Source organism: Panthera pardus, unplaced genomic scaffold (assembly GCF_024362965.1).
Source record: "Panthera pardus isolate Hobbes unplaced genomic scaffold, ASM2436296v1 HiC_scaffold_189, whole genome shotgun sequence".
In the NCBI taxonomy this organism is placed as follows: Eukaryota; Metazoa; Chordata; class Mammalia; order Carnivora; family Felidae; genus Panthera; species Panthera pardus.
Window position 1 is genome coordinate 191,462 of NW_026526753.1, and position 26,967 is coordinate 218,428.

The following is a 26,967-nucleotide window of genomic DNA, read 5'->3' on the forward strand; positions in this document are numbered from 1 at the left end:
AAAGGATTTGTCACACATCTGCTGCCTGAAAACACACTGGGACTTTAGGACTAATTGAATTTCATTTTTAAGTAGTATGCTGCTAGAGCAGGGAGGGACCTTAGAGGTCACTGCATCTCATGGATATGGAAGCTGAGGTCCAGAGAGAAGAGACCTTGAGATCACAGTGCTTCAAGTTCTCACGAGTGCACATTTGAGGAGATGTTGTGCCAACATTTCTGTAAGATAAAGAAGAATCATAAAGTTTTTTTCACAGATGGACTAGGGGGCTGAGAAGACACATTGACATACTGTGGTTCCCACTGAAGCCAAAATTGAATCCATTTCTCTAGGACAGACCAGGAAGGCATGAAATGGAGACAAGAACATGTATCTTTCTTCTATGTAACTTTACCAAAAAATGTTTTTTTATTTTTTTATTAAAAAAGGTTTTTTTAATGTTTATTTATTTTTGGAGACAGAGAGAAACAGAGCATGAACAGGGGAGGAGCAGAGAGAGAGGGAGACACAGAGTCGGAAACAGTCTCCAGTCTCTGAGCTGTCAGCACAGAGCCCAACATGGGGCCCGAACTCACGAACTGTGAGATCATGACCGAGCCAAAGTCAGACACTCAACCGACTGAGCCACCCAGGCGTATGGTCTCCCCCCACCCCAATTTTTTTAATGCGTGGCAGGCCATGTTTCTTCATATAAGGAATCCGTAGATTTGTAAAATTCCTTTAGTGCTGGGACCTCTGCAATGCTAAGTACCTTTCTTCTGGCAAAAAGTGGCCCTACTACAGTGGGACATATCTCTGACTTTGTACTGCCCACTTTTCAAAGGCCAGTGGAAGGCTTTACAAGGTTTATTCCACAGATCAGACCCTAATTACTTCCTCAACGTCATTCACCACCCTGTATTAGCACTTCAGCCCACTGCCATCTGCTCCTTCCATGTCACTGGCAGCAGTCACCCATGTCCCAATTGCCAAACCCAATGGATTCTTTAGATTTCTCTTCTTGTTGACCTCTCTGCTGCCTTTGATGATTCTGACCATCTTTCCTTTTGGAAAACTCTCTTCTCCCTAACTGTCCAAGATAGCGCCCTGCCCATGCTGCTCCTGATTGTTGGTAGTGCTCAGAGCTATGTCCTAGTCCTATCCTCTTCTATCCTCACTCTTGGTCCCTCAGTAATCTTCTCTCTCCTGTGACTTTAATCATAGCCTGTAAGGTGGTGAACTTTGACTAAATGTCTCTGGTCTAGGCTTCTCCCTTGAACTCCAGACTCAAATAAATAAATGCAAGACGTCTCAACATAGCCATCCCACAAGACATCTCCAACTCATGGTGAACATAAAGCAACTCTTCCTTCCTCCTATAATCCCTCTGTTGATGACTAATGCCACCCTCTGCTCATTTCCCCAAGTTGGAAACCAAGAAGCCATTTTGAATTTCTCTGTTCCTATGACCTCCCAATATAAAACTCTCCCCAAGTTTTGTAACTTCTTACCTTCTTATTTCTCAGCTCCTGGACTTCCTTTTACTCTCACTGCCTGCTGCCATAAGTCAGACTTTGTTCTCTCCATCTGGATGTCCAGCTTCCAACCTCACCAGACTTCAATCCATTCCCTGTACTGCAGATAGAGTACTCTCTCTCGTACATGAATATGATATTACTCTCCTGAAAAAAACACTTAAATATCTCCCCACTCCCTTCTGCCACTAATGCCTACAAAAACCATGTAAACACTTAAATATGTGCACCTAGGGCTTCCCTGCTTTGGTTTCCTGCACAGGTCTCATGGCCCCTCACTCCCCATGCCCCACATTCTGGACCTCACAACTTGCTATTCCCTACACAGCTATTTCTAGCCTTCTTTAATGTCCTTGTTGGATGTTACAATACTTATAGTATTTATAATACATTATTCTTATTTATTGGGACTAAAAGTCTCCTAAAAAACAATCTCCTTGTATCCCTAATACCTAGGGTTGTCCCTGCCACCCCCTGCAGGCTTATAACAAACGTCCACCGCATGCCTAGTGAGTGCATACGTGATTTAAATGAGATGTTTGTTTTCTATAGGAGAAAGTATTCCAGTCACTAAAACTCCATTGCCCAAGATGGAGAGCTCCATGCCCTGGAAAACGCAGAGTGAAGCCGACTATAAAAGGCATGTCCTTTTCTGTGGGACAGAGGTTATCCAAGCTAAGGGAGCGTGCTCCGGGACCGTGAGGGCGGTGGTGCTGCAGACTGGTGAGTGAGCATCCCTTCTTTGGTATGTTACTTTAATGAAATATTTTTGCTCAGTGTGTCTAGTGCCTGAAATCTATTAGGTAAGCAATAGTCTTTCGATAACGAACCAAACCTATTAAAGTTCCATATTTCAAGTGTGAATTGCACTATGGCACATGCCTTTTAGTCAACAAAATACCTATGACAATAATTACTATTAACATGTTTTGTAGTTTAGAAACTATCTCTATATATCAAACCTGCACAGCAAAGATGCTTGTTCCCACTTCGTACATAAATAGGCTGAGGTCAGCACAATCTGAACAAACTTAAAAAAAAAAAAAAATCACATAGCTAGTCACTGAAAGACCTGGGTCTAGAACTTAGATCTTTTAGCCCCAAATCCCAAGTTTTTCTAGCCAGGGTTAGAAATTGAAAACTTAGGCGCCTGGGTGGCTCAGTCGGTTAAGCGTCCAACTTCAGCTCAGGTCATGATCTCACGGTTCGTGGGTTCAAGCCCTGCATTGAGCTCTGTGCTGACAGCTCGGAGCCTGGAGCCTGTTTCGGATTCTGTGTCTCCCTCTCTCTCTGCCCCTTCCCCACTCGTGCTCTGTCTCCCTCTGTCTCAAAAATAAATAAACATTAAAAAAATTTTTAAAAAGAAATTGAAAACTTGACACTGAAAAGTATTAGAAATTAAGTCCATCAGTATTTACTGGGTCCTATGGTTTAATTTCAAGTAACGTGTGTGTGTGTGTGTGTGTATGTGTGTGTGTGAGTCGTTTCCTTAAAATGAAGTTATATTGGGCAAGGCTGTGTTCTGATCCCAGTGTGGTGGTTTCCTATCTCTGGGTCACATTGATTTTGAAAGTAGAGAGAAGAAAGATCAGAAGGGAATAGGCTCTGAAAAAGTAAGATATTTCCATTCTGGCACTCAGGTGTCTTCCCAATTATCCTTTAATTGTGTTTGGGTTTAAGCACTGTTGAAATATCTCTAGAGAAAAACAAAGGCCATGTTGAGGCTTAGAAGCGTGCTAGTAGTAAGATTTGTCATCCTAAGAATGTGGATTGTGTGTTTGTTACTTCAGGATTCAACACTGCAAAAGGCGACCTCGTGAGATCCATTCTGTACCCGAAGCCAATGAATTTTAAGCTTTACAGGGATGCCATCAGGTTCCTCCTGTGCCTTGTAGGGACAGCAACCATTGGGATGATCTATACTTTGTGCGTCTATGTGCTCAACGGGGTAAGTTGCTTTTGTTCTTTTACTACATGCACACGTAACACTCATGGAGGTATAATTTATACTCTGCACGTTAACCTTAATCTCAGCTATGGTTTATAAACCTGGGAAACAAAGCCAAACACTGATACCTGCACATGTACTCACAGTTCGCCAATATGAGAGATTGATCCCCAAGTAATATTATAACAATCAGAACTAGAGGGGCAAAACGCTGTTTCCTGAGCTACCAACAGTGCCTCTCATCTTGTACACTTCTTACACCATTTTTTCATTTTCGATCTGAGAATATGTTTATCCCAGTAACATAGTATTTTGGCATTACTAAATAAGGAGCTGAAAATAAAACCTGGATATCCCATGTTGGTGAGGCCATGGCAAATTTGTACATTGTTCTCTGCTGGTAGCAGCAATGACTCATTACAAACTGTTTCATTGCACTTTGGAAAATCTATGAGAGCCATAAACCGTGCATACTTTGTGACCCACTCATATCATTTCTGGGAATCTGACCTAAGGAAGTAAACAAAAAGGAGGAAAAAAGTCATATGCACCACGCTGTTCAGGACTGATTTACCTGTAATAGCTGAAGAGTGACTTTATGTCCCAGGAGCCTCCAGAGGAGGTGGTGAAGAAAGCCCTTGATGTCATCACAATTGCGGTCCCTCCTGCTCTACCTGCTGCTCTGACCACAGGCATTATCTATGCCCAGAAGAGGCTGAAGAAGAGAGGCATCTTTTGCATCAGCCCCCAGAGGATCAATGTATGTGGACAATTAAACCTTGTCTGCTTTGACAAGGTATGTGTGTTTCACCCTCATTATCATTGCCATTTTTATCATCGTTGTCATCGGGTAGAGGCGCTTCACACTTTTCTGGGGCAGGAAACACAGGATGTGTTATCTGCCTTCCTTTTATCTCTGGTTGGATGCGTAATCTAGGAAAGGCACGTCTCTTGAGCTTCCAGATTCTAGGGTTTAGAAGAGGGAGAGTAGGTACTGAATAAGCAGGTCTTTGAAAGTCCTTCCAGCTCAGTTAATTAAGGTAGCATTCTGTCCCTCCCCAGACAAAACCACATACAAGGAACAAAACTTAAACCCTTCACTATGGTCCCTGTTTGACCACTACCATGGTCAAGGATATTGCCTAGCGTATAGTCAGTGCCCAATAAATATTTATTGGTTTAATAATGAATAAATAAATAATTAATAATGATAATGATGAATAATAATGAATAATGCATAATTATGAATAAATAATAATTAATCATAATAAATAATGAATGAATTAAAAAGGGAAGGATTTATTTAACTGTATTTTACTTGGGCAGTTGCACTTGGCTATAGGAAAGCTCCAATCAAATCCTTACTGTATTTTCCCATCTGTAGTATATTGCTTAAAATTATTCTTGACTATATGCCAGTTATTCCCAACCAGCCTCTTATTCTACCTCCTCCTGCATATATTCTTTTGGTCTGGTGTCTGCCTATACTGAGTGAGGGTAGGGGCTGTGAGAGCGTAAGGCAGGGATGATGGGCTGTCTTGTGTCCAGGTCTTCATTTATAAAGGGGATTGATGACTGCAGAGAGAGGTCAATGCCTTTGAAAGAAGTTTAACATTACAGTTCTCCTGGTAAGGAGAGGCACAGTCCTGTGGGCCATGGGAGGAATGGCAAGTTTGGATAAGGGATCTGAGGAAATGCCTAGACCAAGGCCTTTACTGGGGTCTCTACGGGGAAGGCAGGTCAGGGCAGGGTAAACAGCTTATGACTGGCTAGTTTGAACGATTTGGGTGAGCTTTGGGCTGCAGGGTGGTCTCTGGCCCTTGGCCCCAGGATGATGAAGGCAGCAGACTATTGCCTCCTGAGGAGTAGGGGCCAGGTAGATGATTAGTTTGCATGTCAAAGGCACGCGGAGTCCCTTACTATCTCTAAGAATTGGCTAGCCCAGGAGATGGAGTCTTTCCTTAGAAAGGTTTTTTAAGATGTCAAATCATCATAATATATAGAAAATTAATACAACACAAGGGTATAATAGGCAGGTGAATATGGGCAAATGAGTGGATTTAGGAACGCAATAGAGCCGGTGGTTTTGACCAGAGCAAGACGTCAGTAATGGGAGAGGTTTGTACACCTTTGCTATCTGGGTAAGACATTTGTACATACCTTTCAGGCAGTGCGGTACCTTTGAGAGTGGTTTTTGGTTCTGTTTTTGCTTTTTTAATTGTCGTTCTCCTTTTTCTTACTTTTGTTGTGGCAAAATGAACATTCCATAAAATTTACCGTTTTAACCATCTTTAAGTGGCTTTAAGTGCACTTACATTGTTGCGCAATCATCACCGCCATCCATCTTGAGAATTGTTCTATCTTCCCAAATGGAAACCCTGTGTCCATTAAACAGGACATTGAGGTTCTTGATGATAGAAAAGTAATAGGATCAGAGCTATATTACATGGTTACTGGACTATCAGAGAGACCTACCACGATCAGAAGGCTAACATGGCTCTTGCCAGCATTTCTGAATTATTTTGTGATCCAATTAGCATAACAAAGAAGAATGTTCTATTTGTGGGGTCATCTCATCCCTGCACTTGGCAAAAGAAGCAGGGGTGGGACAAATCATTATGACATGAATTTGCATAAAATAAGTAATAATTAGGGGTAATTATCATAATTTGCTCTTACTCTGTGTCAGACATTAAATCAAGCACTTTATTTGTATCATCTAATTTGACGTTCACAATAACCTCATCCGATTATAAGCACATTGTACAGGTAAGGGCTCCAAGTTTCAGAGGGATTAAATAACTCTCCCAGGTCATACAGCTAGTGTTTTAAATGAGTCCAAGCTCTTCATCATTATCCTGTACGGAGAGAAATACCAAAAAGCACCCTCTTTTACCTAACAGGTGTCAAAGAGCAAACCACCTGTTTAGAGCAGGGAAAAAGTCTACTCCCATTACTTATTTCTGATGACATACTTTTATCCTCTGCTGTAAAACCTGGGACTCACCCACTTTATAGCTCTTACAGGCTTACCAAGACTTTCCCATTAGATCCTCACAACCAGCCTCTGAAGTCTGTAAGACAGATACCGTTTTCTTCCTTTATTGCCAGCTTGGTACAACTGGTAGGAGCCGTCCAAGCTTCTGCCGAGGACCCCAGGATTCCCACCTGACTGTGTCCTTCCTTGAGGTGCTGATTTCAGTAACGTGTTTGTGACATATATTTCCCTGTTAAAACATACCTTATGGGCTGTCGCTTCAGAGTAAACCGAGCCCTCGTTTCTGTTTAGACAGGCACCTTAACAAGGGATGGTTTGGATCTCTGGGGAGCCGTACCCTGCGATAGGAGTGGGTGAGTACCTGGGACTGAATGCACTGGAGTTTCTCTTTTCCCAGAGAAAATACTCTGCATTTTCTCCTGAAAATTAATAATGAAGACATTTTGGCTTCAGAGCAGTGGTTGCCAGAGTGCCTTCATGTAATGTCTCTTTGGAGCACTTCCAAGTCTTACTGAAACATGCATAGCTCCCTACACCCTATCCCCTGCCCCATTCCACTCGCAAACCTAGGAGACAGAGGGGTTTCGCGTCTTTGCTAAGATGTGATTTGTAAAACCATTTTTAAATTTTTTTAATGTTTATTTTTGAGCAAGCGAGAGGGAGAGAGAGAGAGAGAGAGAGAGCAGGGGAGGGGCAGAGAGCGAGAGGGAGACACAGAATCCAAAGAAGGCTCCAGGCTCTGAGCTGTCAGCACAGAGCCCAGATCATGACCTGAGCCAAAGTCAGATGCTTAACCAACTAAGCCACCCAGGCACCCTGCAAAAAAATCTTAAAACTGTAATTTGCTGTCAGCATATTAGTGAGGGGCCTGAAGTTGACCCAGTGTACCTGATTTGGAGAATACCAGGACACGGTCCCTCAGGGAGGTAACATTCCTTCTACAAACTGAAGCCTTTCAGTTTGCCTGGAAGGAGAACACTGCACTGACTTGTGCACAGTGAGTTTCAGGAAGAGCAGCAGCCATGAACCCGTAGCTAATGCACTCATTTTCTTTGGTATTGCAGTTCTGGAAACTCCACCTTTTGGGTGCAGGGCAACTCCTCCTTTCTGGCCAGAAAAGACTCGTTTTTTTGGCAATTTTCAGCTCGGGGTGGTATGATTTGCATGGCTCTCTTGTGTGGCCCTCTTGTGGGCATGTCTGACATTGCACCCCCCCCCCCCCCCCCCGCTTTTTCTGGTCACTACCTCCACTTGCGAACAGAACACGAACCATCTGACTTTTACATTTTTTTTTAAATGAAAGTATTTCCCCCGTATCCTCACATCCTCCATCACAAAAGCATCTAATGCATAAAAGGTACATTGTGGTTCTTCTTATATGCAGGTGACCTATAATTTATCCACAAAATATTTTAATTACATGTGTGTAATACATTCTCATATGAAAATATTATTTATAAGCAAGTCTATTTCCTGGGTTAACAAATAGATCTCAGTGCTTCTAGCCACTTTGGTCCACAGGAGAAACCTCTTATAAATATTAAACGTTCTCAAGTTCTTTTCATTTTGTCTCAAACATAGATTTAGATATAGACCTGGTCTTCCTGTTCATTTTTATGTTTCCGCTTCAGCTTCCACAAAAAATGTATGTATTTGTTCAAATACGTAAGCATCCTGAGAGTAGTTGGTCTTTTATTTATATTTGTGTTCCTAGTGCTGTAGCACTATACCAGGCACATGGGCACACATAACAGGTGCCCAGCAAATGTTTAATTAAAATGAACTTACTATGTTCCACCTTTTTTTTTTTTAATGTTCCATCTTTTGAATGCTTTTCCACTTATTGAATTCAGGCATCCTCTTATTCACAAAACTTTCTTTTCTAAAAGTAACCTGTCAGGGGCGCCTGGGTGGCTAAGTCGGTTAAGCGGCCGACTTCAGCTCAGGTCGTGATCTCGCGGTCCGTGAGTTCGAGCCCCACGTCGGGCTCTGTGCTGACAGCTCGGAGCCTGGAGCCTGCTTCTGTTTCTGTGTCTCCCTCTCTCTCTGCCCCTCCCCTGTCCGCGCTCTGTCTCTCTCTGCCTTTCAAAAATGAATAAATGTTAAAAAATAAATAAATAAATAAATAAATGTAACCTGTCAAATTGAAATTAAAACATTGATACAATGTTTAAGTTATTGATTGATTAATTAAGCCTGCTACTCTTGCTTCCTAAAAGGAAAATTTAAAATTTGAAAAGAAAGATTGCCAAATTTAATTAATAACATCAGAGAAAACCTACTCAATACTAGGTAGAAGTCAGCATTTGACTTACAGGCTATTAAATATCTTCTTGTAAAAGGTAAGCTCATCTTTAATAATTCTTTTCCAAAAATTCCTGCCCAATGTGCCAGATACTTCAAGAACCATTAGAAGGCCACCTGGGCTACTTGAGCAGGATCAATCATAAACATTCAAATAAAAATACAAGGACAAGGATGAGAGAGAGTTCTATTTATTTGTTATAAAAACAAGAGTTTGGCCCAGTCCCCAGGAACTCAGAATTATATATTCAGAATTACGTAGCAATGGCAATATGTGTGCCAACTTAAAAATAAGATTTTTTTCCCTTAATCTGTGTTTGCTTTTCAGTGTGAGCTTAAGCATCTGTGTTAATCACGCTGCTGGTGATTGCTTAATGTGTACTAAAATACTGGGGGACATGTTGGAAACCACTAAGACAACTTGAACTACTGATACATAATAATAAATATAATCAACAGGGTCAGTAATCAGCCAAGAGGTTTTTGAACTTGTAGGGAAACTTGAATGAGGAAGCCAGGAAGAAATACGCCTGGATTATGAGTTAGCTCTGTGATGGGGAGGCTTTCGGGAATAAAAGGCTAGAGCAAACTAAGGCCATATTTAAAGAAATTCAGTGTCCATATCATGGGAAATAATAATCTGATCCTGGAGAGCATGTTTTAAGACAAAATGTGACACATAAAAACTTTTCCAGTAATGAGTAATTAGGGTGGTAGAGAGGTCTGGAAACTGCACATTGGAGGCACAGCTAGAGGTCCTATGTAGCCCCAGAGGAAGAAGAGATAATAGGGCCACAGCTGAGCTGGTCCACAAATCTGAAACAAGAGCATGTAGACTCTGGCCCCTTGGAAGCACCTGCCCCTCTGAGGTCCCCCACGTAGGATGGGCTGCTTTGTGGACCACCTACGGTGCTCCACGTGTAAGACATGACAGCAAGGCTTCAAAGGACATGCATCTAGTAAACCTGAGGCCACACTTGATGACTTCATCTCTGACTTAGTGAAAGAACCCTGCATGTGACAATTGGAGTTGTACCTCAGTAGGTTTTAGACGAGGCTAGTTTCTATAAAAAAATGATGGTGATGATGGACGCTAGATGTCAGGACGGAAGAGGGGGACAAAATGTCCTTTTCAAAAATGCTTTTTTTTTAAAGTTCTTTATCATTAAAGTCTTTTGGTTTTCCAGTAATTAACTCATTCATTTATTCATTCATACATTTGTTGAGTATCTGCTGTGGGCCAAACGTCAGATATGTTGGAGAGAAAGATGGAAAAATGTATGCCTGCCCCGAAGGGTTGAGTGAAGATGCACATATACACACACAGCCATACAATGAGCTAGCCTGTGCTTCTCACCACATTGGAAATGAAGCTGTCTGGTAGTTGGGGTGGTAGTGGATGTGTTTCAAACTAAGGGTGATACTTCTAGTTTTTTCTATACCTCTGGGATTAAATCAGTGCCAGAGAAAGAGCAAGGAAAAGAAAGAGTTTGAGACAAACCTCAAAGACCTTTCTCACGCTTGCTGAATTTATAGAAGAATAACGGCTAAATAAAGCATGATTAATTTGGGGGCATTAGAAGATGCATGCCAGTGTAACCATGCATGCTGCAGTAATTTTTCAACAGATATTTACTTCCACAAGCTCCATTTTAGCATGGATGGATAGACTGAAGGCCCTTCCCTTTTCTCCTTCAGGTTCCAAGAAGTCCACAGCTTTGTGTCTGGCAGGTCTTTGCCATGGGGCCCGCTGTGTGCGGCCATGGCCAGCTGCCACTCTCTGATTCTTCTTGATGGGACCATCCAGGGAGATCCTCTGGATCTCAAGATGTTTGAAGCCACCACCTGGGTAAGATCCTGCTCTGCAGATGACCTAAGAAGCTTCTTCAATGCCAGAGCAACACAGATTTTATCATATTCAATACTTTCAATATAGAGGTACATGCAGTAGTGATGGACAAACTAATCTAAGTCTGTTTTCCTCATCTGTACAATTTAACTAATAATAGTATCTCCATTGTGGAGTTATTATGAGGATAAATGGAATGATGCATTTAAAAAAAAAATCCCTGATAGTATGCCTGGGACATTGTAGGTTAACCATATTCATACAATTATTCTATATCTTCCAACTCTTGAGACAACATAATTGCTGTATAATTATTTTCCAACTTTTGAGCAATGTCTGGTTGTAAAGTTTTCTAGAACATGGGGATTAGGAAACAGCACTGTCTCCACTGCTTAGGATAATTCATTGTTACCAAAAGTTTTATTCCTATTAAATGAATATTGACTTTGTTTCTAAGACTGGAAGAAATAAAAAGGGAAACCGTGAAAGAGCTTTTGTTGAGATTTTGAAGTAGATTTAAGAGCAAAACGTATAGTTCAGGACCAGGTCTCTGGTTTCCCGGTTCCAGTTTTGGCTCTGCTCTGACTGCTTGACCCTGTGAAGGCATCCCTCTTGTTCAAGTGTTGGCTCCCATGACCTTAAAACAAAAGGGCTTGCATTAGATCAGCAGTGTTCATATAAAACAAACAAACAAAATGAAATAACAGAGCTGGAATCTTTTCTCCAAAGGAAACCTATTCAGAAACATTCTATTAAAAAACCAACAGTTGGAGTTGCTGTGGTTGACATAGAAGATAGACCCTGTGTAATACAGGAAACGCTCGCCACAAGCCCACTCCTACTCCCGGAAGCCCTGTGCAGTTCTAGGCCTCAGTGATTCCCGCGTGCTACCCTGCTAAAGGAGACAGTCTCTAGGGTCCCCTCCAGCGCTAGTGGGATATGGCTCTGTAGCAGTCTGATATCACTCTGCCAGTCCCCCCATTTCTTCTGGGTTACTGTTTTTCTGTATCTTTAAGTAGGAATTACAATTTCCTTTCTGAGATTGTTTCAGCTGCTGGATGATATGATTACAAAGCATTTTGACATCTTTGGGTAAAAGGTTCCTTTGACTATAATTTAGAGTTATTATTACACCAATTACTGAGCGTTTACTGAACACTAGCCACGTACATCACAGTCCCTGCCCTGCCTGGCCCTGAGGACTATCGATTCAAATTAGACAGAGAAGGAAGGGTGGGAACAGTGTCGAACTCTGGGAAAACAAAGACAGTATGGTGCTTGCCTCACACAAGCCTGCCTCTTCATGCTCACTATTTTCAAGTTAAGCTTTTCAGAAGCGGAGAATGAACCTTTATGCAGCACATTCCAACAGAGAAAGCAGGATAAATTGCATGAATAATTCAGAGGTGTCTGCCTTGCAAGTTCTGTGGCATTTCCAATGCACTTCCCCCCTCCCCCCCCCCCCCCCCCGCGCCCCATGGCAAAATAAGTCTGGTTCACCTCCATCTGACTGAGGGAGGTGACACTGAGAATACATCAAGGTGGCCTGAGGATTTTCTCAAAGAGGGGGTTTGAGCGTGGTATCAGTGGACGAATAAGAACTAAATCTCTACAAAGAAATATCTCATTTGTGAAACAGGAGATGGCTGTTTCTGGGGACGATTTCCACATCAAGGGAGTGCCAGCACATGCCATGGTAGTTAAGCCCTGCAAAACAGCCAGCCAGGTAAGCCTTGCCTGCTATCCACCCCCAAATGCCCAGACTCAAAGGGAAATTTTTGAAGGGAAAATTTTGAAGACAGACGTGTCTTCTTTGAATTCCATAGGTGAAAATTGCTAAGACCTTGCTTCCCGTATTTGCTAAAATAAGAATTGAGGGAGTAGTGAACTCTTGACTAGCTAGAAGCTATGTTGGTATGTCCCTCTCCATTCCCCCTCCCTCAACCAGGTCCCAGTGGAAGGAATTGCAATCCTGCATCTGTTCCCATTCTCATCAGCACTGCAGAGGATGACAGTCATTGTCCAAGAGATGGGGGGTGACCGGCTGGCATTCATGAAAGGTGCACCAGAAAGGGTGGCCAGCTTTTGCCAACCTGAGACAGGTAAGCGAACAGACTTGTGATTCAACAGACGGATCTGTTATTTCCAGCCCAAATGTGTCCCATCAGCACATGATCTATAAATTTAATTACCTACTGGCCATTGCTAATTCGGTAACCCAACTGGCATCCCAAACTCAATACTTCTCTTTCTCACTTCCTGTATTTTCCATCTTGGTGAATGGTATTACGAATTTCTGCCGCTACTCCCAATTTAGGACTCGGCCCTGATTCCTCCCTCTCTTTCAGAGCCTCTATTTTATCAATTGCTGATCCATGGCCCTCTCATTCCATCCACCCAGACCCTCATCACCTTTCCCCTGGATCACTTCAATGTTTGGTAAATCCTGGTCCCAGGTTCCCCTACTCCGATTCACCCTTCATACTGTGGCCAGATTGGTTTTTCCACCACATAGTATAACCCTGTTGTCACTTTCTTGCTGCTATTCTTTCGGTCACTTCCCATAGGTTCCAGGATAGTCTCAGACTCCTTTAGGATCACACATAAGTCCTTCATGATCTGGATCCTACCACACTTTCCAGATATGCCTTGCCACTCCTATCCTCTCTCCTCATGCTTCCCCCGAGCTGAACTCACTACTCAAGTCTTGCTGTCTTGTGTCTCTATGTCTGAGCATATGATGCTCCCTTGGCCAAAATGCCTTTCCTCTTCCTTCGTCTACCCACTTCCCGCCAGGATGATACAAGCACCTCGAAATGTTTCCATAGCACACTGCAATTGCTTAGATCTCATTACACTGGCAATGATCTCATTCCACTGGTTGTTACTAACCCGACAGAGATCTTTAAAGCAGGGTCTGCCGTTCAGTCTCTGTAGAGCCAATATCTGACACATACATGGTAAGCAGACTCTCAATGAATGCTTGTTGGTCAAACTGGAGAAAAAAGAATTACACACGATTCCCATCTTTTTTTCTTTTTTCTTTTTTTGTCCTGCTTTTTTCTCATTTCAGCTTCACTGGATCCCAACCCTGACAGTATAATTATATCTAGGGTTCTCACTGACTTATTTGTGTATCTTTTACGAGGTGTGTTTTCTTGGGAAAGAGTTGGATCTGTTTATAAAGAATTTTTCCACCGGTACCAGGGGAATAAATGTTGCATACTAATCTTGCCTTATTTTCTGAACAGTACCAACTAGTTTTGTTAGTGAACTTCAGATTTACACGACACAGGGCTTCCGGGTCATAGCACTGGCCTACAAGAAGCTAGAAACGGATCATCACACCACTGCCTTCACCAGGTAAGTAGGGAGGATTTGATAAAGCAGAATGGTTTGCTGGGCAGTGGACTGGGCAGTGGACTGAACAATACAGCTTGCTGGATTGGTGTGCATAAAATGTCTCTGAACTTGGTAAACAGGGATAGAGTCATCCTTGTCCTGCCTCAGCCACAAAGCTGATGTGAACCCTGGGAGAATTTCTGAGAAAAAACTGTATAAACTATAAAATATGACATCAATGTACAGCTTTGTAAAAACAGACATAGGAAAATAACCAACGTTTCAGAGAGTTTGAAATTGTGGTGACGACCCCGTTTTGAAACAAATACAAGTAGCTCATTTTTTGTTAGAGTTAGTGAATTAGTTGCTAGAAAACATGACATCTGTCTGAAAAACAATTGATAAATTTGCAACTTAATGAAACAAATGAACAGAGCTTAGACTTACACAGAATCAGAAGAGCCATTCAGGAGGTAGTTTTGAGATGTAAAAGAGGTGCCTAAAAACTAAAATGGACTCCAGTATTTATGCGCTCAAATTTGTTGTTGTATTTTCCACCATTTATAGGCTACCTTGTTTATTTCACCTTCACTGCCATGTCCAGTACTCTGTCAGCTTCTGGGGGTAACACTGCTGTGGAGATAATCAGGACTTATTTTGTTATTTTGGATCTTGAATTTGGGAGGTCTAACATACTTGTGCTCAATCCTATCAGATTCAACACTCCTATTGTCATTATATTTTGTACCACTTCCTTTAAAATAAAATTTGTATGTAATTTGATCAGCACGTATTTTCTATAAGAACTGGGGCGTCTGAGTGGCTCGGTTGGGTGTCCAACTTCGGCTCAGGTCATGATCTCACGGTTCGTGGGTTCAAGCCCCGCGTCGGGCTCTGTGCTGACAGCTCGGAGCCTGGGGCCTGCTTCGGATTCTGTGTCTCCCTCTCTTTCTGGCCCTCCCCGACTCATACTCTGTCTCTCTCTGTCTCTCAAAAATAAATAAAAATGTAAAAAAAATAAATAAATAAAAATTAAAAAAAATAGAAGTAAAGACCATGCCCTGTTATATAGTAAACATAGAAGCAAACATGCAATTCATGACAAAAAGTAATATTTCGGTGAATGCTCAGCTGACTCCACTAAATCTAAATGAAGCGATATGTTGCTTGCCCCTGTGTGCAGAATCACTGTGCAGACTGATACAGGTGCATTTACATATTGGAGTTGCAAATACTGCCAGCAGTCTTGCTTGCTGTCAGGGAGGTGACTCTGAAATGGTTACAAACACTTGGTAAAACTGAATCAAACAGTATAATCTCTTCTCACTTTACATGGCAGTTACATTTCTGAAAAATTCAATAGAATATCAAAAGTGTTTAAAAAATACTTTGTGTTTATATGTAAAACACAGCATGGGGGAAGTATAACAATTTATATTTGTTTAATATAATATTCGTAGTATTAGATATGCTATAATAACACAGATACCATATAGTATAATAATAGTACATTATAAACAGTATAACCCAGTACTGAAAGTATAAATGATTTTTTAATGTCCATGAATGGATGACCTGTAAAATATTCAAGAGGCATGTGAGATGCAGGGGAATTCTTCATGGTGCATTGGTCATTGCAGGAAATCTTGCTTGGATGCCTACAAGGTTTCCAAAATGCCTTCTAGAGGCAGCGCCTCTCCTGCTGAAAACCACCAACAGGGTCCAACTCTGTCACTTTGTGAATGGATAGTGGGGTCCAGAGGGGGAAATGGCTCATCAAAGATTACTGAGTATTGGAGTCCTGAGGCCCGCTTAGATTGATCCTTAAAACTCGGGCTATTACAACTCTGGGTATTTGTTGTAATTTAATTGACTCGGGCCATTAAAGTTACTCAAGTCAGAGAGCTAAGAGTGTGAACTTTGAGACTGGATCTCACATTTGAAGGAAACAAACAAACCAACCTGGGGTCAGGTTGTGGCAGAATTGGGAATGGAACTTTGTTTCTTGAGAACCCATTGGCAGATATATATTAAGATTCTGGCTATTCTGCTATTTCTGATGATTATATTTTTTTTTCAACGTTTTTTATTTATTTTTGGGACAGAGAGAGACAGAGCATGAACGGGGGAGGGGCAGAGAGAGAGGGAGACACAGAATCGGAAACAGGCTCCAGGCTCCGAGCCATCAGCCCAGAGCCTGACGCGGGGCTCGAACTCACGGACCGCGAGATCGTGACCTGGCTGAAGTCGGACGCTTAACCGACTGCGCCACCCAGGCGCCCCTATTTCTGATGATTATAATAAATAGTTGCATATCTACCAGTTTCAAACTCATGATTTTTGAGCTGGTGCATATAACAAAGCACTAATGGTGAAGACGGATAACCAATAGGGAATTGTGAGGGCTGTGGCACACAGGAGAGTACATGCCTGGGCTAACAGCATTGAAATTCCAACGTTTCAAAGTCTGGCAAGATCTAAACCCTTATAGGATCCAATAGGATCTAATCTTAGGTTGTCAATTTGCCCCTCCTGTGCTAAAACCACATCACCATACATCTACTCCTAGCTTAGTTAATTTACCTAAGCTTTGCTAATCCCTAATTAGAGCAGAAAATTTTTTCTAGGGTGTGCGTGTGTGTGTGTGCATGCACGCGCGCAGAGTGCTTCCAACCCTGATACCATAATTTCTTTGAGGGTTCTCAGCCCACTTTTTGCATATTTCAACCTTTAAAAACAGCCTGGATTCCAAGGACAGGAAATGTAATCTCATGGATGACAATATCCCCTTTGCATCACATTCCCCATTCTTGATTATTTTTAGATGCGTCAGGAGGAGATATACTGTCTGTTCAGGAAGCAGGAAAAGGTAGCTCACTATTCCAGGTTGCAGAGCTTCAGATCCCTCAAGAGACCACTTCTTCTCTACTTCTTGATTTATATTGAAACTCATGAAAAGAAGAATCATGTAGTGTTAGGGCTAGAAGAGATCTTGGAGATGCATTAGTTTTACTACCTTCTTTTACAAAAGAAGAAGTAGATCAGCAGACAGAGAAAGTGATTTGCCCATGGTCACACAGCAAAGGTAGTGGCAGATCTGGGTTAAGAACTAGTTAATATCCTGATTACTGTGCATGGAACCCTATGAAGGCCATGTGCCGGGGGAACCAGAAACATGAGTGCCGGGATAGGCTGCAGACTACATCAGATGGCTGACTCTGTGGCCATTTCCTTGACCCAACCTGGTGCCTTGTGGTTGGCTTATGTCATATCTCTGAAAATAGCCAAAGCCTGAGGTTTGGATACGAGGGCCACTAGAAAGTTTGGAGGACCTCATTCAGTCATCAACTAAGTTATCCTTCAAAGAGTAGCTCAAATATCCCCTGTTCCAGGAAAGTTTCTCCTATCACTGTACCCAGAAATGATTACACCTTCCTATCTGACTCCATAGGACCATTATTTGTACCTCTTGGTACTTTTCCCAGCCTTCCATACAAACGAGGCAATCAAGTCCCCCTTCTCCTCCTGGTTAAATGTGAAATCCCCAGAATTAGGGGCTACTATAGTTTCTGTACATTCTCTCCCCCTTCTCCTCAGCCCTGTTCCTTGCCCTCATTTAGGTATTCAGTAAATGGTCATTCACTTGACAGACTGACTGGCTTTGCTTTCCATAAAAACTCTTCTGGCAGCAGAATTTCTGAAAGAGAAAATACATTTTCCTCGGCTGCTTGTCAAAGAAAAAAAAAGGTCACATCAGGCATCAAAGCATTTCGACTAAGGGAACCCTGGCTGAGCACTTCCTCTGTTGGGCGCCGTGCACATGTTGTTGAGCCTGTCTCTGAACTAGGCAGGCTTGCCCTCAGGTTGTTGAGACAGATCAGATAACAAAGAATGGCAAGAGGTATATAAACAAATAAAATGTGTGCTACACTGAGCTAGAGGTAAGATCCTGAGGGAGCAATTATATTTACCCCCATGGGAAGGTTTTTATGGGGACGGGCCTGTGAATTGGGCCTCGGAATAAAAACAGGCAGGGTTTCTTCAATGGCAGATCATGGTGAACTTACAACCTTTTCCGTAAAGTAAGAAAGAATGTCTCATGGCAGTTCAGAGCAAATATTTAGAGATGGTTGAGTACAGAACATAGCCATGTTGGCTGGTCCACCTTGTCAGGAGGTTAGGGTAGGTGAAGAATTTAGTGATAGGTAAAGCTGGAGAGATAGTTTGGAACCAGATTATGGAAAGATTTCAATGCCAGGTTCAGAAGACTGGGGAATGCCTGGAGCGAGTAGCGCAAACTGTGCCCACTTCTGACCACTCTGGTGGAGGTGTTAGCAGGGTCCTAGAAGCATGACTAACTCTAGTTGATGCCGCTGGCTGACAGGAGACCCAGCTGTGAGATGCCCGTGGCAAGTAGGGCAAGGTGGGTCCTGCTGGGTGCTGCTTTCACCCATATTTCAGACAGAATTAGGCAATGCTGGTATGTTGCTCTTGTGTCTGCTAGAGGTGTCTGGGTCTCAGATAAGTGAATCATGGCAGAATTTTTGGAGCTCCAACCCCAGATATACTTCCCTGCACTTAATCCTATGGAATGTCTTGGAAATTTTACTGAGGTGGACGGGAGCCTCAGAAGCCCCTCTTCTTTCCAGAAACATTCATACTATATGCAGAAGAACAATGCTCTCCACTGAGGGAGGAAGAGAGGGAGGAGCTTGGCTTTAAAATAGGGGCTCTTTTGGGATGCCTGGGTGGCTCAGTTGGTTAAGCATCTGACTCTTGGTTTTGGCTCCGATCATGATCTCAAAGTTCGTGAGTTTGAGTCCTACATCAGGCTCTGCATTGGCAGCACGGAGCCTGCTGGGGTCCTCTCTCTCTCCTCTCCCCCACCCCCTACCGCCCCACTTGTGCTGTCTCTCTCAAAATAAATAAACTAACTAACTAAATAAATACATAAATAAAAATAAAAGAGGGGCTATTTTTTGAGTCTGAGAACTCCTGGGGCTAAAATAATATTGCTTATAGGCTTGGATTCAGGAGAGACTAGCATTTTATTTTATTGTTCTTGAGTCTCACTTACTTTTCATGTTTCCATTCTAGAATACCTCTCTGGGGGTTGCTAACAGGTGAGGTGTTGGAAACCAGACTAGCCACAGCAGAAAGAAGACTTGGGGTCATTTAGTTCATTCTCTAGGAAGGTTAAAGCAAATCTTTTGTTTAGTAAATACTCTCTCTTCCAATTGATTCAGTCAGAGCAAATATCTCAGTATCCTTCATGTCCCTTCCTGTCTTCTTTCTGCATATTTACTGGCACATATTCAGTGTTTAAGGAATGGTGCTTAAGTGGGTGAATGGGAACCACTTCTGATAGGATCATATTTGCCTTTGCTTTGGTTTTGCTTCCCCTAAGAAAGACCACATTGTGCTATTTCTTTTTTTTAAATTTATTTATTTTGAGAGAAAGAGAGAACCAGCAGAGGAGAGGGTGACAGAAAGGGAGAGACAGAATCCCAAGCAGGTTCCATGCCATCAGTGTGGAGCCCAACGTGGGGCTCAATCTCATGAACCATGAGATAATGACTTGAGCCAAAGTCAAGAGTCGGATGTTTGACTGAGCCACCCGGGCGCCCCCATATTGTGTTATTTCTGTTCAATTATATATATGTTTCCAGGGACAAAGTAGAAGCAGACCTGATATTTCTGGGATTGCTCATCTTGGAGAATCGGTTGAAAGAAGAAACAAAACCAGTTCTGGAAGAGCTCATCTCTGCCCGGATAAGGACTGTAATGATCACAGGTATATAACAAAGTTGTACATGGAAACAGAAAGAATTTGATGTGGAAATAGACAAGATCCATTCATTTCACAAAGACTGTTGACTACCTACTGTGGGTGGGACACCATTCTAGGTGTTGGAGATCTGCAACAGAAAAGGCAAAATTACTGCTCTCACCAAGTTTCCATCCAGGTGGGATGAGATAGGAAATCAATCAGTTGATCAAACAAGCAGCTGGCAATAAGAGTTATGAGGTACATAAAACAAAACAGGGTGATGTCTTAACTGGCTACTTTATATGTGGTGTCCTCTCTGAGAAAGGCCATTTGAAATAACCCCTGACTGACAAGAAGACGTGGGTCAGGCACAGATGACAATTTTTGTTAAATGTTAGTAGGAAGAGAAATGCTTAGTCAGCATGGTGTGTAAACTACCCTGAAGGCCCATTTATTATTCTGGTGGTAAAAACAAAAACAAAAACAAAAACAAAAACAAAAACAAAACAAACAAAAAAACAAAACAAAAAACTGTCCCCTGTGCTTCTCTCAAACCCCAAATCAAGGGAGTGGTGAGAAAGGATCATGCAAGAAAAGTGTGTGAAATTTCTTAATGAATGCTTCTTAGTGGAGAATAGATCATTTCTTCATGTGTTCAAATTTAAGTGTGTGCCTTTCTTTCCCTGCTTTCCAGTCAGGTGCATTGAACTCTGATAGTTGTGTCGCCAAGGTACACTATTTCCCCACCAGAGCCCTTATTCCCCAGCCCATTTCCCCTGAATCCAGCTTCACTGTGGGAAGCTCTAGGATACTTCTACTTTCTCCTCTGTACCTCCCACCTCCCATTCTACCCCCACAATACAAGAGACTTAGGGGTCCCTTTTACCTTCTTCCTTTTTAGTCCCTCAATCCAACTTGTAGGTATTGCTGAGCTAATTTGCTACTTAGAATTGCCCTTACATCATGACCCGTCTGTTTCAAAAATCTTTATTTAGCACTTATTTTACACATTTCCATAATCTATCCTTAGTATTGAGATTTAGGTAGAAATAAGGACGCATCACTCTGTACCCCGCTTCTTCACTTCTTCACTCATATTGGAATTTCTGTTCTGTTTCTTTGCTTGCTGGGTTAAATTTTTCTTCTCAAGGCTTGTCCTTGGATAGGATAGAAGGATGTTATGGTCTCTAATTTCTTACATACCCTGGAGTATCTTTCTTGGCTCTGACAGGTGAATGCCGTCTTGTCTGGGTGTAGGATTTGGGGGTTATAGTCCTGTTTTTTCCTTAATGATCTCTAGGTGTTATTACAAGTCCAATGCCAGTCCACTGTAGGTAATTTATTCTCTTCTGTATATTGTCCTTTTCTTCAACTTCGGAGTTTACAAATACTGCCAGAATATGTCTATATGTTTGTCTTTTTGTCCCATTGATTTCATTAACTAATTAAAAGTAAACACTTTTAATCTATCTTCTTCCTGTCAGGGAAAGTTCTTCTATTGTTCATTTAATTATGGCCTTTGCTCTGTCTCTTCTTTTTTCCCTTCTGGAATTTCTGTTATTCACATGATAGGCTTTCTGGATTTATGTTCTCAGTCTCTTATCTTTTTTCTTGTTATTCTCACATTTTTATAATTTGCCTCCATGTTTTAAGATTTTTTTTGCATCCAGTTTTTCCAAACCATAAACTCAGGTTCCAAAAATGACCATTATCTCCTTCAAATTACCTCTTACTGTTGAGATCTGAAATCACGTTTTGGGGTGGGAATAGCTCTAGAAAACCTTTTTTAAGGGTGGGGGGGCGTTAGAGGAGAAGGGCTACATTTGAGTTTTCTTAAGTGCACTTATTATTTTTAATGAGATAATGCAAAGTTTTTTTTCTTTAATGTGTAGAAATGTTTTTTTTCTTTAATTTTTGAAAGAGAGAGAAAGAGAGCGTGCGAGCAGGCGTGGGAGGGGCAGAGAGAGAGGGAAACACAGAATCTGAAGCAGGCTCCAGGCTCTGAGCTATCAGCACAGAGCCTGAGGTAGGGCTTGAACCCACAAACCGTGGTGAGATCATGACCTGAGATGAAGTCGGACGCTTAACAGATTGAGCCCCGCAAGGCTCCCGGAGTTACTGCAGGTTTTATCTATCTCCAACAACTGCTCTATTTTGTCTGTCATGTGTTGTTCTGGTTGTTCTGCCTGATATTTTCCTCTCTAGCTTCTGAGACTTCTAAAGTAGGTTGTTATATTCTCTGTCAGATGACTGAGGCTCAGGCGTGGAACTTCTCAGGTAGTGGATGGCAAAAGTGTCCTGTGCTGCAAAGCAGCCCAACTATTGGTGACCTGCTGAGGCATTGTGGACACTTCTTCGCTCTCAGGGCTCTGGCCTCAGGGTAGAGAAACTCCTGCCCACCGTTAGCTCTTCTGGGCTTCCTCATACGTACTTTGGTAGAGACCTGAAGAAAGCCATGTTAGGGATAGGCAGTCAGATGTTATTTATTGTTCAGTGGTTGCTCTAGCAATCACATCTGTACCTACCCTTTCAAGAAGGCTTACAACCATGAACGTCCTTTGCCTTCTCTCCTTTATGTTATGGTTGTCGCGTATATGACAATGAAAACCCCACCATGCCATGTTAAGGTTTTCACTTTCAATAGGCACGAGTTACACACAAATGGAAGAAAAATAGACTTTTATATTTACCCAGATCTTCATTATTTCTGTTGCTATGTTTTTATTCCTAATGTTAGAAGTTTCCCTCTGGTGTCCTTTCCTTTCAGCCTAAAGAACTGTTAGCATTTCCGAGTATGTCTGCTAGCAACAAATTATCTTAGTTTCCCTTCCTCTAAGAATGTCTTATCTCTCTTTCCTTTCTGAAGGGTACTTTCAAAGCTTCACAGTTCTTTCTTCGGCACTTCAAAGATATTTCACTGTCATTTTGCCTCCATGTTTTTTGATGACAAATCTGTAATAATTTGAGTAATCATTCCCTAATATATAATGTATTATTTTCTCTTGCCGTTTCTAAGGTATTTTCTATCTTTGTTTTTAGAAGTTTGATTGTAATGTTTCTGGGTATGGATCTCATTGAGTTTATCTTACTGGGATTCGCTGGGCTTCTTAAATCTATGAATTTAAATCTTTTACCGTATCTGGGAACTTACCTGCTTTATTTCTTCAAAATATTTTTTCCTGTTTTGATTCCTTTCTCCTTTCCTTCCTGGACTCTAATGACATGACTGTTGTCATTCTCCAGTCTCTGTTCTTTTGTTTTTTTAATTTTCTCTCCGTTTTTCAGATTGTATAATTTCTACTTACCTATCTTCAAATTCACTGCCTCCCTCTCCTGTCACCTCTATTTGGCTTTTGAGAGCATCCAGGGAATTTTTTATTTCAGTTATATTGTTCAATTCTAAAGCAGTCATTTGGTTATTTATAGAGTATATATATTTTTTTCTCTTAAGAACTTCTATCTTGTCATTTATTTTAAGAGTGGTAACCTTTACCTCATGGAGGAAGCTTATAACAGCTGCTTTAAGAACATTGGTAAATTCTAGCATCTGGGTCATCCTGGTACAAGCAATGGTTGATTGTCTTTTCTTTTCTTGAGAATTGACCACATTTTCCAGGTGTTTTATAGGTTGACTTTCTTGAACATTTAAAATATTATAGTGTGAGATTTCGGATCTTGTTAAAATCCCCTGGAGAATGGTGAGGGTGATTTTTGTTTGTTTGAGCAAGCAAAACTATAGGACATGGGAGGTGATTCCTATCATAGTTCAATTCTTGAGGCTTCTACTCTCCTTCCCTGGGTTTATTCTGCACATGCACAGCTCTGGGTTGAGTTCACCCAGTAAGTTAGTCTGGTTGTCTAGCTGTCTCCTTTCCAGGGTCTGCCCCATAGTTCTTCAGCCTTTAAGCTTTTTCTTTTTCTAGTTTCTCTGGTCAGAAAGACTAAGTTTCTTTTGGAGTTGTATTTAGCATCCTTCACAGCACTGGGACTGGGGTTCACACTCAGGTCACACATGTGAGAGAAAAAAATAAAACCAAGAATATCACCACCTTGTAGATTATTTCTCCAAATTTGACTCCCTTCCACATTCTACCTGCTTTTGTTTACTTTTCAAAGTCCTCAGATAGTTGCTTTTTGTATTTTTCCCATAGTTTCCCATTGTAATCAGTGGGAGAGATAGATTTTAGTGGTCTTATTCCAATTTGGCTGAAAGTGGAAACACCTGGTACTATATTAAATCAGTAGGGTTTTGGTAAATGTTTACCAAGCTGAAAAATGATGGAAATAGATTTGAATTTTGCCTTTTTGTTTTTTCTTTCCACTCTCTGGAAAAACTGGTGGGTTATGAAGTAACCAGATAAAAAGCAATAAGAATCACGAAAGGGATCATGGATTCATGGAGAATCAGCATGAGAGAGACTTAGAAATTATTTCTTTTCACACCTAAAATAAATTCTGGACTCCTTACCCTAGTTTTCCAGGCCCTGCATGAATTGGTTCTATCTTTTCAACCTCACCTTGCTATACCCTTCCTTTCTTATAGGTGACAATCTTCAGACCGCAATAACAGTGGCCAGAAAGTCTGGAATGGTTTCTGAAAGCCAACAAGTCATTCTGATTGAAGCGAATGAAATCACTGGGTCCTCATCAGCATCTATATCTTGGAAATTAGTAGAAGAGAAGTCCATTGCACACAGCAATCAGGTACACCTAAAAACAGACTTCTCTAACTTGGCTCATAGTGTTGACTTCTGAGCAACTTTGACTGGCAGAGATGTAGAGGTGACCTAGGGTCAACAAATTTCCCCAAATGTCTAACACCTATGCAGTTCGAAGAACTCATCCATTTCTCATACTGTTCCTACTGAGCTTTAATGTATAGTGTCGTTGTGGGTCCTGGAAAGGATCCATTATTTTAAGTGTAATAATGTTGGCCCTATAGGAGAAAAAATGTAGTAAGGGGGACTGTGAATCTAATTTCTCATCCTCCTTTTGCTTGCTAACCATCCCACTGGGTCCTAAGGAGATTTAGTCCCTGGGAGAGAAACTGCTGTGCACATTGGAAAATTAGACTATGTCTTTGGGCTGGGAAAAGAAAGTTTTATCCATGTATTCCCAATCATTCAGTATCCTATCTCTATTGTGTCCTTGTGGAACAATATTAATTCTGTAAGAAAAAAAAAATGGTAATTTCTCACTTCAGGGAGAGATTTGTTAAGCTGTAGTGCTTTGTATTTTACGCTTGAATTTTGTGAAATGTGCTCTTCTCTGGGACTCACCAAGATCAAATCAGGATGAGAACAGGACATGAGTGTTATTCTCCTATTCACTAGAGGCTGTGATGTGCAAAGATTGATCCAGCAAAGACAAAGTGTTTCTCTGAGGAATTGGTGCTGGAGTGTGACTCTTAAAGAGAGACCCCCAGTCTCTCTTAAAGAGAGAGGCCAGTCGTCACTGCCTCTCTCTGATATACTTGTGGTCCTTTACCACTCTATCAAGTGTCTAAAATAACTTGTGTTTTGCTTTTGCAGGATAATTACATTAATATCAAGGAAGAAGTCTCTGATCATGGCAGAGAGGGAAGTTACCATTTTGCCTTAAGTGGAAAATCCTTTCAGGTTATAAGTCAACATTTCAGTAGCCTACTCCCAAAGGTAAGTTCTAAGAGGGTTATCAGTCTCCCAGTAAAGATGCCAATGAAGTCACTTACAGAGCATGTTCTTAAGTAATTTCAAACTTTTAAGTAGGTAAGAAATACCTATTGAATGTGTCATAAAGGGGCAAAAACATTTTGTTGTCTCATTTCTAGATAGGTTTAAAATTAGTAAATTTGATTAGCCCATTTCTCACCATCTAGAGAAATAAAGTATTAGGAGCTTCTCAAGTCATAAGGATTGCTTTTGGGTGGCTGTCTTCATACTGCCATGGTGAGGGGTCTAACGGTGAAGGGGAAATCCATCAATTATAGAGGAAAGCAGCCCAAGAAAGGAATTCTGTTAGGTTTTTGATAGAGAGTCTACACAAGAAAGGGTCAAAGATAACAATTTTCTGATGAAGAATAAACCCATAGCAGGGGCAGGTAAGTTATATACATAACAGGTGGACAAACTAGAGAAAGATTGTGTCTAGTGTAATCCAAAGATAAATTATTTGTATTCAATTGCTTATCATCTTAGGCACTGTTTAAGACAAAAAGATTAAAGACTAAGCTGAGTTACTTTCAAGAACAGCAAGGAGCACAGAGATCTAACAGAAGAATTCAGACTCTGTAGAATAAAGCTCAGGTGGATGGAGCTGGTATACATTTATTATATCTCCAAACCACCAATGTTCCATAGCCAAAATTAGACTTGGGATATCAGCTGAGCTCCACAATTGGTCAAGCCCAGATGGCATGGTTAAATCAAAGACCACTAATTGTCACTATTTCATCATGAGGCTGTTTTTCCTGCTCGTTCTGAACAATTTTCTGAGAAGCTGTTGCCTCCTTTCCTTTCCCTAGGATGCTGACCTCTCGATATCTTGCAATTTCTCATACTCTACTGGTTCAAGATTCCATTAAGCTCAGGAATTTTTGACCACTTTCTTGATGGCAGTTCAGCTAAATATCTGAAGGTCATCATTTTCATCCAATATTTTTATTAAGCAGTCATCTTGACTGATTTTTGGTCTCCTTGGTCGCTTACTTGATGACCAAGGTCTCAATGTCTTAAAAATAATAAAAAATAAAAAAGACTTCTTGGAAACAAATTGTGTTTTGCCATTCATGGATGTTATTTTCCAGTCAGCCTTCTAAGTATTATCAATTATCTCATGTATGACCAACTGACGTGATATAAAGTTTCTCTTGGGTTCCTTACAGATACTGATAAATGGAACAATCTTTGCAAGAATGTCTCCTGGGCAGAAATCCAGTCTGGTGGAAGAATTTCAGAAACTGGAGTAGGTTCTTTACCAATTCAGGTGGTATGAAGTGCCTGGAGCATGACAGTCAGGGAGAGTGTAAGAGGTACAAGAAGTCCCCTAAGGCAGTGGTTCTGAACCTAACTGCCTATGACAGTCACCCTGGGAGCTTTGAAAAAATAACAGTCCCAGGACCCCACTGTCCAGATATTCTAATTCAGTTGTTCATGTGGGGCTTGGACATCAGTGTTTTTTCAACGCTCCTCAAATGGGTCAATTTTGCACCCAGAGTTGAGAACCACTGGACTAGAACATATGGGACGTGAAAGTGTGTGGTGA

At 41.4% G+C, this 26,967-nt stretch overlaps 1 protein-coding gene across 1 annotated transcript in view; it reads left to right on the plus strand.

Annotated features, from left to right (window-relative positions):
- Positions 1-26,967, plus strand: part of LOC128778169 (probable cation-transporting ATPase 13A4) — a 71,393-nt gene that overhangs the window by 15,094 nt on the left and 29,332 nt on the right. The window contains exons 4-15 of the mRNA XM_053906507.1: positions 2,067-2,237; positions 3,305-3,462; positions 4,070-4,258; positions 6,752-6,813; positions 10,463-10,613; positions 12,253-12,339; positions 12,562-12,715; positions 13,865-13,976; positions 19,625-19,749; positions 24,269-24,429; positions 25,257-25,379; positions 26,588-26,667. Coding sequence (XP_053762482.1) covers positions 2,067-2,237; positions 3,305-3,462; positions 4,070-4,258; positions 6,752-6,813; positions 10,463-10,613; positions 12,253-12,339; positions 12,562-12,715; positions 13,865-13,976; positions 19,625-19,749; positions 24,269-24,429; positions 25,257-25,379; positions 26,588-26,667 — 1,573 coding nt within the window. The remainder of the gene's footprint in view (positions 1-2,066; positions 2,238-3,304; positions 3,463-4,069; positions 4,259-6,751; positions 6,814-10,462; positions 10,614-12,252; positions 12,340-12,561; positions 12,716-13,864; positions 13,977-19,624; positions 19,750-24,268; positions 24,430-25,256; positions 25,380-26,587; positions 26,668-26,967) is intronic.